This window comes from Petaurus breviceps, unplaced genomic scaffold, assembly GCF_028583685.1.
Source record: "Petaurus breviceps papuanus isolate PSGF00001 unplaced genomic scaffold, PetGlider_PUasm1.0 90919, whole genome shotgun sequence".
In the NCBI taxonomy this organism is placed as follows: domain Eukaryota; kingdom Metazoa; phylum Chordata; class Mammalia; order Diprotodontia; family Petauridae; genus Petaurus; species Petaurus breviceps.
Window position 1 is genome coordinate 26,653,202 of NW_027187378.1, and position 12,544 is coordinate 26,665,745.

At 33.8% G+C, this 12,544-nt stretch overlaps 1 protein-coding gene across 7 annotated transcripts in view; it reads left to right on the forward strand.

Annotated features, from left to right (window-relative positions):
• HMBOX1 (homeobox containing 1) overlaps positions 1–12,544 on the forward strand; it is a 288,374-nt gene that overhangs the window by 132,758 nt on the left and 143,072 nt on the right. For all 7 annotated transcript variants that reach the window (XR_011165992.1, XM_069075647.1, XM_069075649.1 and 4 more), the window contains one exon: positions 3,680–3,765. Coding sequence is in view for 6 of the 7 variants with exons in the window: in XM_069075647.1 (XP_068931748.1) it covers positions 3,680–3,765 (86 nt within the window). In the remaining variant the exon portion in view is untranslated. The remainder of the gene's footprint in view (positions 1–3,679; positions 3,766–12,544) is intronic.

Sequence of the window (12,544 nt, forward strand, 5' to 3'; positions counted from 1 at the left end):
ATGTAGCTGTCACTTCCTTCAAGAAGGTTATGTTCTACTAGAATTGCATTCTAGGCTAGAAATGGCATGATTAGAGGTAGGAAAGCTTAAGATATTTTCTGGGAATTATAGATACAAAAATTTAGGTGGAGTGTAAGTTCTGCTTAGGGAAATTGTGTGAGATATTGCTATAAATGTAGGATGAGCCAGATTATGTTGAAGTTTATGGCCATGTCACCTAACCTCCTTGAGCCTCAGTTTACTCAACTGTAAAATCAAAGACTTTGGGCTAGATAACCTAGCTCTAAACGTGTACTCCTCTGTACTGTTACAAATAGCAGACTAAGGAGTACGGGGATGTTATTAAATAATTGTAACATTTCATTCCTCTTCCCACCTCACCAGTCTTCCCTCATTTGGATACAACTAAGAAGGATTGAGGAAGAGAGAAATGGGAGGCTCAACAGAAGAAATTAGGAAATATAGTCCCTTCAGGGAAGAGCCAAGTTTCAGTTAAGAAAACAGAGGATGAAAGAAATAGTATTGAGATTAAAGGGACTTTTTTATTACTAAAATAATTTTATCCAAATCACAGTATGTGTGAAGAAGAGGATAGGTTTGAGGTGAGAGAAAGAAAGAGATTAGAGTGGGAGTAGTATTAATTTGAGGGTCAAACTAAAAATGTTAGCTCCACAGAAAAATGGAGTAGAATCTTTAGAAATTCTCAATCACTATTAAAACTCCATTTCAGTTTACCACTCTGTCCTTTACATTCAGCTAGAAATCATTATTTTCATGAATTATTTTAGGGCAGGAGTCATGTAAAGAGTAGTTCACCTAGCCACAGCTTCCTAGAAATGTAGTCTTAATGGATCCTTTGAAAAACTAGTGGAATTCCTTCCCTGCTCTTGCTGTTACTGCTCCTGCAAGCATTGATAACATCATCATACTGCAAAGCAATGAATAATTCACGGACTGGATATTCTACCCCTGAATAATTGAGACTTGCCTTTTCTTTATGTTTTGCTGTCAGGGTGGATTTTATTTAAAGCAGATTGATTTAAATAAGTTAGGAAGATTAAATTATCTCGTTTTCCCCCCTGTAAAACACATTTTTTATGTTACCCCACCATGTATTCTTCATAACTCAAAACTATGTAGATATAGATACTTAAAAATTTAAACTGTCTATATATTATATATTGTCAGGCAATAAATTGCAGGGAGGACATGTTGCAGCTGTGTTAGAAAACAAAGATGATTTGATTGCTTTTAGTTACCTTAAAACTCTTAGAAATAGATATAATGAATTCATCTCTATTTTAGCAGATATCATAATTTACAGATATTTGAACCATTCTATCAGTTATTCAGCAGACATCCAATTTATTTATTTAACTTTCATAATCTTTTGCATTCTGAAGTTTTTCTAAAACATAATATCACTTAGTAAAGCAGTAATATGTGTTTTTAACTATTTTAGCTATTCATGTGAAATGTAGGTCATTTAATTTTTAAACAGAAATTAAATAGACTACAGCCAGATCAACATGATAAATCTTAACTATTAATAGAGAATTCAGTTTGGAAGTTCTTTCTCCTATGGTTTTCTGTATCAGTTTTCAGCTAGTAAGTTGTTACTACCCTTTGTATTTCCAAACTTCAGAGCCAAAACATTTCCATTTATTGCTTCTTCTGTAGCATGTAGTTTGGGTCTCCAGCTGAGTAATTATTCTCTATATTTATTTTGTGTTTACATATCTGTGTGTATATGTGTTTGGTGGTTGTCTGCATGTACACACAGAATAAATTAAAACACTTGTCTCTCTCATTAGAATATAAGTTCTTTCCTAGGGAAGATTATTTCATTCTTTGTATGTAGCTAGGTGATACGCTTGACCTGGAGACAGGAAAACCTGAATTCAAATTTGGCTTCCAATACTTAACTCTGTGACACAAGCAAGTCACTTTACCCCTCTCTGGATAATAGCACCTATCTTCTAGGGTTGTCATGAAGATAAAATAAGAATATTTGGAAAGCACTCTGCAAACTTTAAGACATTATATAAATGCTAGCTCTCAATTTCATTGGTGGTCGTGGTGGTAGTAGTAGTAGCATCAACAGCACCAGCAGTGGTGGTAGTATTAGTATTTTCAGCAGCTCCTAGTACGTTGGCCAGCATATGATAGGAGCTTAGTAAATGTTTGTGAGGGGAAGACAGAAGTAGGGTACGTTTTTCCACCAAGGATCCTCATTCAGAAACATCCCCTCCATTCTACCCTCCTCCCAGTTATCTCATCCCTTAGAAAAAATGAATAGTTCTTTTTTAGGAAATGGTTGGGGACCTGTTTTATATTGACTTACTATTGATTCTCACTGGCTACATTGCTTTTATTTAATCTCTTTAAAGAATTCATGGAGATGGTCTTAAAGATTCTATGATAGTCTATGCTTCTGTGGGATATGATCCATTTGTTTAAGTTTTTCAAACAATTTAAATCAAATTGTTGTATCATTATATAATTTTAAAAACTGTCTCTATTCCATCATCTTATCATTGAGCTCTGAGCATTACTTAAATAATACAATCTTTATTTCTTCAAAAATGTTTCAGTGCTTATATTATACTAAGGCACTATAGTTCATGTACATTTTCTTTTTTATTTATGCATAAATAATACAACTTGAGATTTTAAGTTTTTTAGCTATATAAATCAGCCATTTTGTTTTGTTGAAGAAGCTGAAGTCATGCCATGAGTATAACTCCATTAAAATGAAGGACAGTGCACGTAAATGTATTTTCACAATTTTACTAAGAATATGTTGGGTGGAGTGGTAACCTCTTTTAGAAAGAGTTTGCTAGTGAAGAAAAAGCCAAACTCATAAACTCCAATTCTAAGTGGCACAGGAGATGGTACAGTTTTAGGTATTAAGGTTTCCAATCTTATAAATTCTGGAGATGAACAGATTTTTAAAAATCAGATTTTTTTTGCTATCTTTACTCAGCGTAATAGATTTTCTGTCTTTATGTAAGTGATAAATTGAGAGGCAGTATGGTATTGTCGATAGTGCTGGCCTTAGAACCAGGAAGGCATGATAGCAAATCCTTCTTCTAAAGCTTACTGGCTTGGACAAATCACTTAACTTCTCTATTTCAGCTTCCTCATTTTTAACAAGATGAGATTGGACTAGACCAAGAGTTCTTAACCTATGATCTGTGAATTTATTTTTTGTTTTGGTAAATGTAATTCAGTATAATTGATTTCCTTTGTAATGTTGTACATTTTGTTTTATGCATTTAAAAATATCCTCAGCAGTGGTCCGTAGGTGTCAGTCATGCATAAAGGTTATCATTATTAATTAATTATCAAGGGGTACATGGCCAAAAAAGATTAAGAAACGCTGGCTTAGCTGGCTTCTGACATCTTTTCTATCCTGTTAACCTTCCCACCACCAGTAGTGAAACTTTGTAGGTGGCACAATATGAATTAGGTAAGATGGTATTATGATTTTGAACTTGGAAATAGGATGTTTCTTGGTTTAATTTAATATTCTTGTATGGGTTTGGTCAGCCCTTCCTTCTCTTCTTTCTGTTTTGTTCCTCTCGTTAGTCTCTACTTGCTACCTTTACCATTCTTAGCTAAGATTAGTATTTTTAACTTAAACATGTGTTGATCTTTTTTTTTCTTTTTTTTTTAGGCGGGACAGTAGTGTGATAAAAGAGGAAATCAAAGCTTTTCTTGCCAATCGGAGGATTTCACAAGCAGTTGTTGCACAGGTAACAGGTAAGGACTAAAATAACGCTTTATGTTGGAACTATGTCTAGTTTCAGTGGATTGACGCAGATGTTTTATTCTGGCTTGCATTTCTGCATTACAGTAGATCTGTCAACTTAGGCATAATAATGTATGCCTTTGATTTAAGACTCTTTGCCTCAGACATCTTAGAACTTCCTCAGTGATTTTTTATTTCTTTTGACTTATACTAGTATTTTTATTTTTTTGTTTTTGTCATTTTAGCATAGTAATAGTGACAGATTTTCTTTTCTATAATCAAACTTGTTTCTTTAGTTTTTTTAATATAGTTAGTGATTCGACCAGAGATTCATATATTGTCATAAATTATATTTTCATTTGTCTACATCCATTTACACTGATCCCCATAATTTAGGAGTTCTTATATCCATTTGCCCTTAAATTTGTGAATTCAATATGAGAGGAAAGGAGGTGAGTTTTTTTGCTTTAACATGTTCCTGTCAATGAACCTCTTCTTACTATACTTGTTCAGATGTTAAGGTCAGTGCCTTTTATTATCATTATTGCCTTTTGTGCTTTTATGTCCTCTTCCTTTTTATTTAATTGGTTTCCTGGTCTTTTTGTTTGTTCTTTTTTGAGATTTAGTCTCCTTATCTCAGCCCTTGCTGGAAGTGCATCAACTATTCATCAGTCTCATGTCACTGCCAATTGACATGGAACCTTTGACCTACTCATTAGGCAGCTTGGTAGACCCTGCTCCTGGATGTTCTTCATATGGTGGTAGACTTAGTGAAGTGTTAGCCCTAGTAAAGTCCAGAATTCCCATACTCAGGTCATCCCCTAGCCTCCTCTTTACCAGGAGGGATTATAAGTATTCCTCATCATGGCCACCCCTTTATTTTGGTTTCTTAAGTGTAGACTCCAAATATATTTTTATGAAGTTTTTGAATATTTGGATATCATCTTTTCTTTTTCTTGTTTTTTTTCCCCATTCTTTCTTTTTGTTTTTATACTTTGTGATCTTCAGAATTTTGATTACTTTATAGAGCTTTTATCCTTGAAATGCACTAACTATCCTAAGGGGATTGAAATGAACCATAAAACCTTCTAGTTATATGTAAGACTGTAGATTGCCATTAACCTAATTGAACCTTTTAGCATGCCATGTTCCCTATTCAAAAATATGTATATGAGTACTAATATTCATGTATTTGAGTCTAAATTAAATAAAATTAAAGAATGTGCTTTACTTATACCCACTATTGTGAATCATTAAACTGTCTGGATTTTGAAAATCTTGAACTTCATATCAGGAAGCCAGGCTTAGCCAGCACCTTTTATATGATTAGTACCTCTTATCAGAGCATGAGGTTTTAATTATAGTTACTTCAGGGAATAGACACATAAAGAGAAGGATAATTCATTAATTATCTAGGCATTCTTCTCACGTATTTGATTCTCTGTTACTGCTCTTAATTATTGTAGTGCCTCTTTTTTCTTAGTTTATGACCAGGCTTTTTCAATCAAACATTAAATAGGATTTTTCTGCCTTTATTTTTAGGAATGAAGTAAAATATCTAGTGACCTCTGCATAGTATATAGGGTTCACATGGATTACAGGATTTTTCTCTTTGTTATTTCAAGTATAGTCCTGAAATTGGCATTCTAGAGCATCTTCCAGGTTATTAGTCAAAAAATTTACCATATTATAGCTTTAAATCTCAGTATAATATAATATAATATTATAAGACTGACCGTCCAAAAAAAAAACATTTTGAAACTGCGTTGTTCTTTGGTATACCACTAGGTCTAGTCTTAAACTACATAAGGGTCAAGCTTTTCTTTCAAACACTTCTCCCTTCTTTCAGTATTGAAACACTGTCCCTTCACAGAGAGATGTTTAAAATCCCTTAACTTTCTAATGTATTAGTTTTTGGAATTGATCCAATCAATATTAATGCAGATGTTGTTAAGAAGTGTGAAAGAATACATTCACACATAAATACACATAATTTTAGGGACACCTGATATATTTAGGGGGATGTAAATTGTAAAATCATTGGTGTAATTTGTAGTCTCAGAGCATTGCCTGGGGACTTTAAGAAATTAAGTGATTTTCTAAGTATCTAGTATATGTCACATGTTGGACTGGAACCTAAGTTTTCCTAACTACAAGGCTGACCCATGCTTTCCCTCTTCCTAAATTTTCCTAATGTTTCCCTTTCCTTAATAATATATATTTTATCTTATCTTTATTTTATTTTTCTAAGAATGTAGAAAACACTATTTTTTTTGTTTCTGAGGAATGTTTCATAATCTGCCATATAATCTGATGTTTTATTTGTCCTGAGTTTATCACTTTCAAACTCTCATTATCTTTTTTAGTTCTTGTCTTCTTGGGTTTGGTGAACTTAATTTAACCATGTTTAACTTTGGAATACCTTTCATAATTTTATAGTTTTTAATCATGTTCTAGCTCATTGTCTTAGTCTCTTTGCATGTGGTAATCGTGGTTATTCCCTAGATCCCTGTGACATTTTGTTGTCTTCTTTCATGTTGCACTATCCTTTGACTTGTATTAAACAGAATTGTGTGGAATTTTTCAGATGTACTGTGATTCTCTTCAATAGCAATATATTTTCCCTGTTACCACTATCTTTCTTGATAATACTAAACGTTTTGCAGGCCTTTTGGCCTTCAGGATCATATTAAATGCATATGTGGAGGAAGCATTCTATAATGACTATCATGTCCCTTTCTAAAACCATAGCCTCTTAGAGGAGTTTATTACTTCTAATATTTTCTATTACTTTGTTGCTCCATTTTTATTAAAGACCATTTCCTGTTTTTCTATCTAGTGATGGACATCCTAGTTCTTTCAACATGACCTTTGATACTTTTGTTTCTCTTATTCTACCAAAACATTTGTTTTCCTTTTGCTTTCAGTTTCTTTTCATGTCATTAACCATTCCTTTTTTTCAATTCTTTTCCAACTCCTTCATATCTGTTCATTGGAGCTAAAATTCTGTTCCTGGACAGTTTATTAACTATTTAAGAGATAGGAAAATATGTCAAGACAGAGGCTGACCTCTCCCTTGTACGTCAGTCTTAGACATTAAACTCAGACTGTTATCTCCAGCTCCCAGTACTCCAAATAGAACTTACTATTCTCACACACTGCCCCCTAACCCCCCAAAAAAGCTGTTTCACTTTGCAAAGATCACATTTCTGTCCATGATCACTCTTATCTCTCAGACTTAGATCTGTTGGAACTAACTTTAAATTGTCCTTTTTCATACCCACGAATAGATTGTCACCAACGTATGCCATTTCTTCCTTCAGAGTGTCATATGTCCAAGTTTTCATAACATAATTGCTGTAGATTTTATAACCCATATTAAAAAATGTGGAGATGAACCCATTTGTTCTTTCTCAGGAGTTAGAAATTTTGCTTTGGCAACTGAGTATTCCATGATCAAGTTAGACATAGTCCTTGATCTCAAGAATCTTTCCAGTTAGTGGGTGAAGTAAGACATGTATAGAAATAATGAATACTAATTGGTGTATGAAAGAACAGTCCATACAAAGGACCATGAAAAATTGAAGAAAGGGAAGATAATTTCCAACCACTGAAAATATTTGATGGTAGAGAATGATCCCTGTACTCTGAGAACAAAGGGACATGAAGAGGCAATCATATGATCAGCAGGGAGGAGCAGTTTTAAAAAAAGGGACTAGATTTCAAATCCCAGCCTTAGTACCGGTACTTATTGCCTGTACATCTTAGGCAAGTTGCACTTCTTTCCTGTGCTTCAGTGACCTCTACTGTAAAACGGTAGGGTTAGACTAATGATTTTTAACATTTCAGGTAAAATCATATCCTATTATTTTAAGGAGTAGAAGACAATATGGGAATAGTGAATGATGAGTAATTCAGTTTGGTCAAAAGGAGAATAGTTAAGATTTAAAATAAGGTTAGAATTTAGGTTAGCTTTAGATATTTTGTATGTTCTTGAATGCTGAATTTAGGTGTTTCTGCTATGGTAACAGCAACTACTGATATTTGAATGCTTTGAAATCATTTTTCCTATGTAGGTAGTAGGGGCCCACTTATATAGATTTTTTTTTTAGCAGAGGATTTTCTTGTAGCACATTAAGATTATGTGGCTAATAGTGTAAACAATAGAAAGAAGCAAGAAAACATTGGATACAGGAAGACTAGGAGGTCATTTTGCAATAGTTCAGGTATGAGGTAACAAGCTAGAGTGGTGGCGATGAAAAGGAGGGACAAAAAGATTCAAGAAATGCTTCATCATGGAAGTAGTTGAGCTCACCAAAGGAAGAGAAAATAAACAGGACAAAATACCTAGCCTTCAGCAATACTTATATTTAGGGAACAGGAGAAGAAAGAGAATTATACAAAGTCAACAAAGGGAGCACCCAAAAATGTATTTGGAGAATACGTTTTTTCAGATTTTCAAATTGAATTTGAGAAGTCAGCAGTATAGTTTTCTTGAAAGCTAAGGGATAAGAGGCAATGAATAAGGGCAATGGAGTGATTGAAGAGAAAAGTAAAGCTTTACTTGAGGAAGTACCATTATTTTTCCAATTTTTTTTTTATCAAATAGTGTAGGAAATCCTTCCATCTACATATTGAGATTTATCTCTCAGTTTAGTAAACTTTTATGCATTACCTATACTGAGTACACAGTTTTCTTGTCTTTTATGCCTATGCAAAACACAGAGATGAAAGAGATAGAGTTCTTCCCCTCAAGGATTTGTAAGGCTTTTTGTTTCGTCTGTTTTAACTACTTTGATCTATATAGAGCTAGGGATATAAAATAAAGACTATGTTATATTGCCTCAGTCTCCAGATTGTTGTGTTGTGACAGAGATAATATTTGTTAAATGCTTAGCAATCTTTAATGCACTACATAAATGTTAAACATTATTATTATTTCCATCCCACCAACTGAATTCATCCATTTCTCTTGTCTTAGTAGATTAGTGTTAGTCTTTTTGCTGTCATCTTCCTCCTGATGTCACCAGTTTGATTTTGTTATTGTATTCTTAAACAGCTTTATCATATTACCATACTTTAGTTCCATCTGGTTTTAGATTTCTTATGAAAACTATTTTATAGCTGAAAATAGTTAATTCCAAACACCCAGTCACAGACAGCAAAGAAGAGGCTCCCAACTCTGTTTCTATTTTTAGTTATGTTTGGTCAGTGTGGAGATGTAAATTTTACCCTCTCTGAACAAATAGACATCATATCCTGCAGTCATCTTTAATGGGAGCATCTACCTACTTGTAAAAATATTCCAGCAAAGGAGTCAGAATGGTATATTTGAAAAAGGCTTGGATTTGGAGACAGCAGCTCTGCGTTCCTGTGTAGATGGTATATCTAGTCTCCGCTACTTACTACTTAACTGGCCATCATTTGGTCATTAAACCTCTCAGATCATCAATTTCCTCATCTATTATGTGGATTCTTCTAATGCTAAACGTTATGAGTCTTATGAGTGGAACCTTAGGGATGGTGGTCAGAGATACTTCCTCTGCTGTGGTTTACTTGAAAATCAGTAATGGCCAATGTTAATATATGAAAAAATAAAATAAAGTCAGTGTTGTAGATAGAACTGAAACTCAGCTAGTGATACAATGCAAAAGAAAATGCTAAGTAGAAGAAATTTTTTTTAAATGTAGTTAAGGTACAAAATTGTAATATGCATGCCAGCTCCAGGAACAAACACAGTGGCTTCTTTTTATAGACATTCAGGATTTCTATAATAAGATAAACAAGAAGTTCATGGGTGGGGTCTGTATAAATAATCTCCTACTGATAGAAAAAAATGACAGTGTAAACAGGAGATAATAATAGTTCCTGCTGAATTTCTTTGCTTGTTATTTGAAGCTTTTTTCACCCAGTCACAGCTGTTCCCTCCAGGGGTAGGTTTTTACCTCTGCAATAGGTCAGCAGAATTCCAGATTGCTATTAACAGTGATAGGAATTAGGTTGAATAGGTTGTTATTAAATACTTATCCCTGCTTTAAGAGTAAATATCAGTTAAAAATCTTCTCTTTTGAGGGGAAATTTTTTCTTTTTATGAAAGTAAATTAATATTTCTTATAAGTAAGATATTCTTCAATTCTTTGAAAAGTCAATAGAGTAACTATGTAGACATCACTTAACTTTAAGCTGTAACCTTTCCCTTCAAATAAAGAAACCAATAGTCACTCATTTAATGTCTTGTCAACCACTGAGTAAAACTAGTTTTATTCCAGTTTCTTGAAGAACAGTTAGCATTTTTTTTAAAGCAATTGGGGTTAAGTAACTTGCTCAAGTTTACACAGCCTGTTATTTCTGGGTGTGGTACTAAGTATCTGAGCCTGGATTCAATCCCCAGGTCATCCCGACACTGGGGCCAGTGCTCTTACTCGCTGTGCTACCTGGCCGCCCCTACAGTTAGCATTTTTAAAAATGCAAAGTTTCTAATAATTGAATTCTTAAAAATTACAATTCACTCTGTTTTTTTTTTAATTACCATGGTGTCATGTGAAGAATGCTAGACCAAGATTTTAGTCTTAATTGCGGTTCATTCCAGATCTTGGATAAATTACCACCTTTCTGGACCTCATTTTCTTATCTCTAAAATGAAGGGATTGAACTAAATTATTTAAGTTTCCTTGTGGTTCTCAATCCTTTCTCTTCTCTCTACCTAAAATTTTATTCTTTTCTAGGTTTTAAATATTATTGTGTATGTAACACAATTGCATCACTATTCTCATTCTTGTGTATTTTGCAATTGTTTTAATTAATACCTTTGTTGAGGTTTTGAGCAGTGTTCAAATTCAATTCCGCCTTTTAGATTTAGGATAGATATTAATTTTATGCCCTTTGTCATTTCATGCACTTTACTTTTTTCTTCTTATTTTCATTCTGTATCTTTTAAATAGAGTAGAGAGTAAAACCTGTAGCATCTGTAAATGTCCAAGTTAGTATTGCCCAGATTCAGAGGATCATATTTACCTATGACTAATCCTCCCTCTTATATTGTCTTCCTTTTCCTTGTATCTTCCTCTTTCCCTGTCGAATTGAATTTATTTATATATCTAACTCTGTGTGTGTGTGTGTGTGTGTGTGTGTGTTCCTCCCTCCTTCAACCAGTTCAGATGACAGCAAGGGTCAAATGATACTCTACTTACTTTTTCCTCATCTGTATAGATTCTTACTGGATGGGTCTGTATAAATTGTGTACCAATTATATGAGATAACCATTTCTTACCATTTCTTCCTTAGAGTATCCTTTTCTTCACCCCCTACTCCTTCCCCCCCTTTTTTAAAGGATCATCAAAATTTCTCCCAGACCCTCTGTCTAATTTAACTCCTTTTATGATCCTTAATGACAGGCAGACATTGGTATTACCTCTTTCTATTAAAATATATATGCTTCATCTTTGTATAGTTCCTTCCAGTGACAGAATGGATAGAATGCAGGGCCTGGAATGAGGAAAACCAGTATGAATTCTGCTTCAGACCCTACCTCGCTGTGTGATTTGGGGCAAGTCAGTTAACCTCTTTATGCCACATCTGTAAAATGGCTCTAATAGTAGCACCTACTTCACAAGGTTATTATGAGGATCAAATGAGATAATAGGTACAGTAATTTGTAAACCTTAAGTTGCTATATAAATGCAAGCTATCATTATTATCATTGTTATCAACTTTATTATTATTATTTAGTACCCTCTATAAAGAAAGAGGATCATGTATTTCCTCCCCCATTAGAATATAAACATTTCATCCCTGTATCATCCCTTTGATTACTTGTTTATATTTATGTCTTTGTATTTATCGTGACTCCTCTGTTTATATTTCAACACTTTTACTCAGTTCTAGTCCTTTCATAAGGAATGTTGGGAAGTTTCTCTTTCCTTAAATGTTTTCTTTTTCCCCCTGTAGGATTCTGACAAGTAAAGTCAAAAGTCTAAAAAAATAGAAGGAAACATGAGATATCTCTCATTAAAAAACTTCTAACTTGGAAAACAGATGAGAAGATATAATTTGGGAATCAGTGTATTAACTGAAAGCCATGACTGAAAAAAGTGCCTGGATATCATATTTCAAGAAATCTTGAAATAAAATTGACCAGACTTATTAGATTAAGAGGACAAAAGGAAAATATAAAGAATTCACTGATTATCTCCTGGAAGCCCCCAAATGAAAATTGTCTGGAATGTCACAGCCAAAGTCCAGAGTATCTAGGTTAAAAAAAAAAATACTGTGGGCCGTAAAAAAGTTTAAGTACCAAGCAACCACAATCAGGATCACACAAGATTTAACAACTGCCACTACAAAGAAGTGGGGGACATAGAATACAATATTCCAAAAGGCAAAAAAGAATAACTTAACCCAGAAAAACTGAATATGATCCTTTGTTGATTCTCTAAGTAAACTATCACGTCAGTACTAAGGGCTAATTTCACCCCATCTTTGAAATGTTTCTGCCTTGTTTTTTTCTCTTATCTTAGTGTTATTGAATGAAGGATTTTTTTTTATTCTACCCAATCCTAGGCTCACCACACCACTTCTGGATATCTCCAGATCATGTGTGGTGAGCCTAGGATTGGATAAAGTAAGGTTAAAGATCAGTCAGAGCCCAGGGCATCATGGGGTAGGAGTTTGAGTTTTCATTTGGGGGAGAAGAGGATATCAGAGTGCAAGTCGCATGACTTGGACATGATTTGGGACAGTATTTTTAGAACTATCCTAAATCATAGCACTGGACCTGAAACAGCAGAAAGT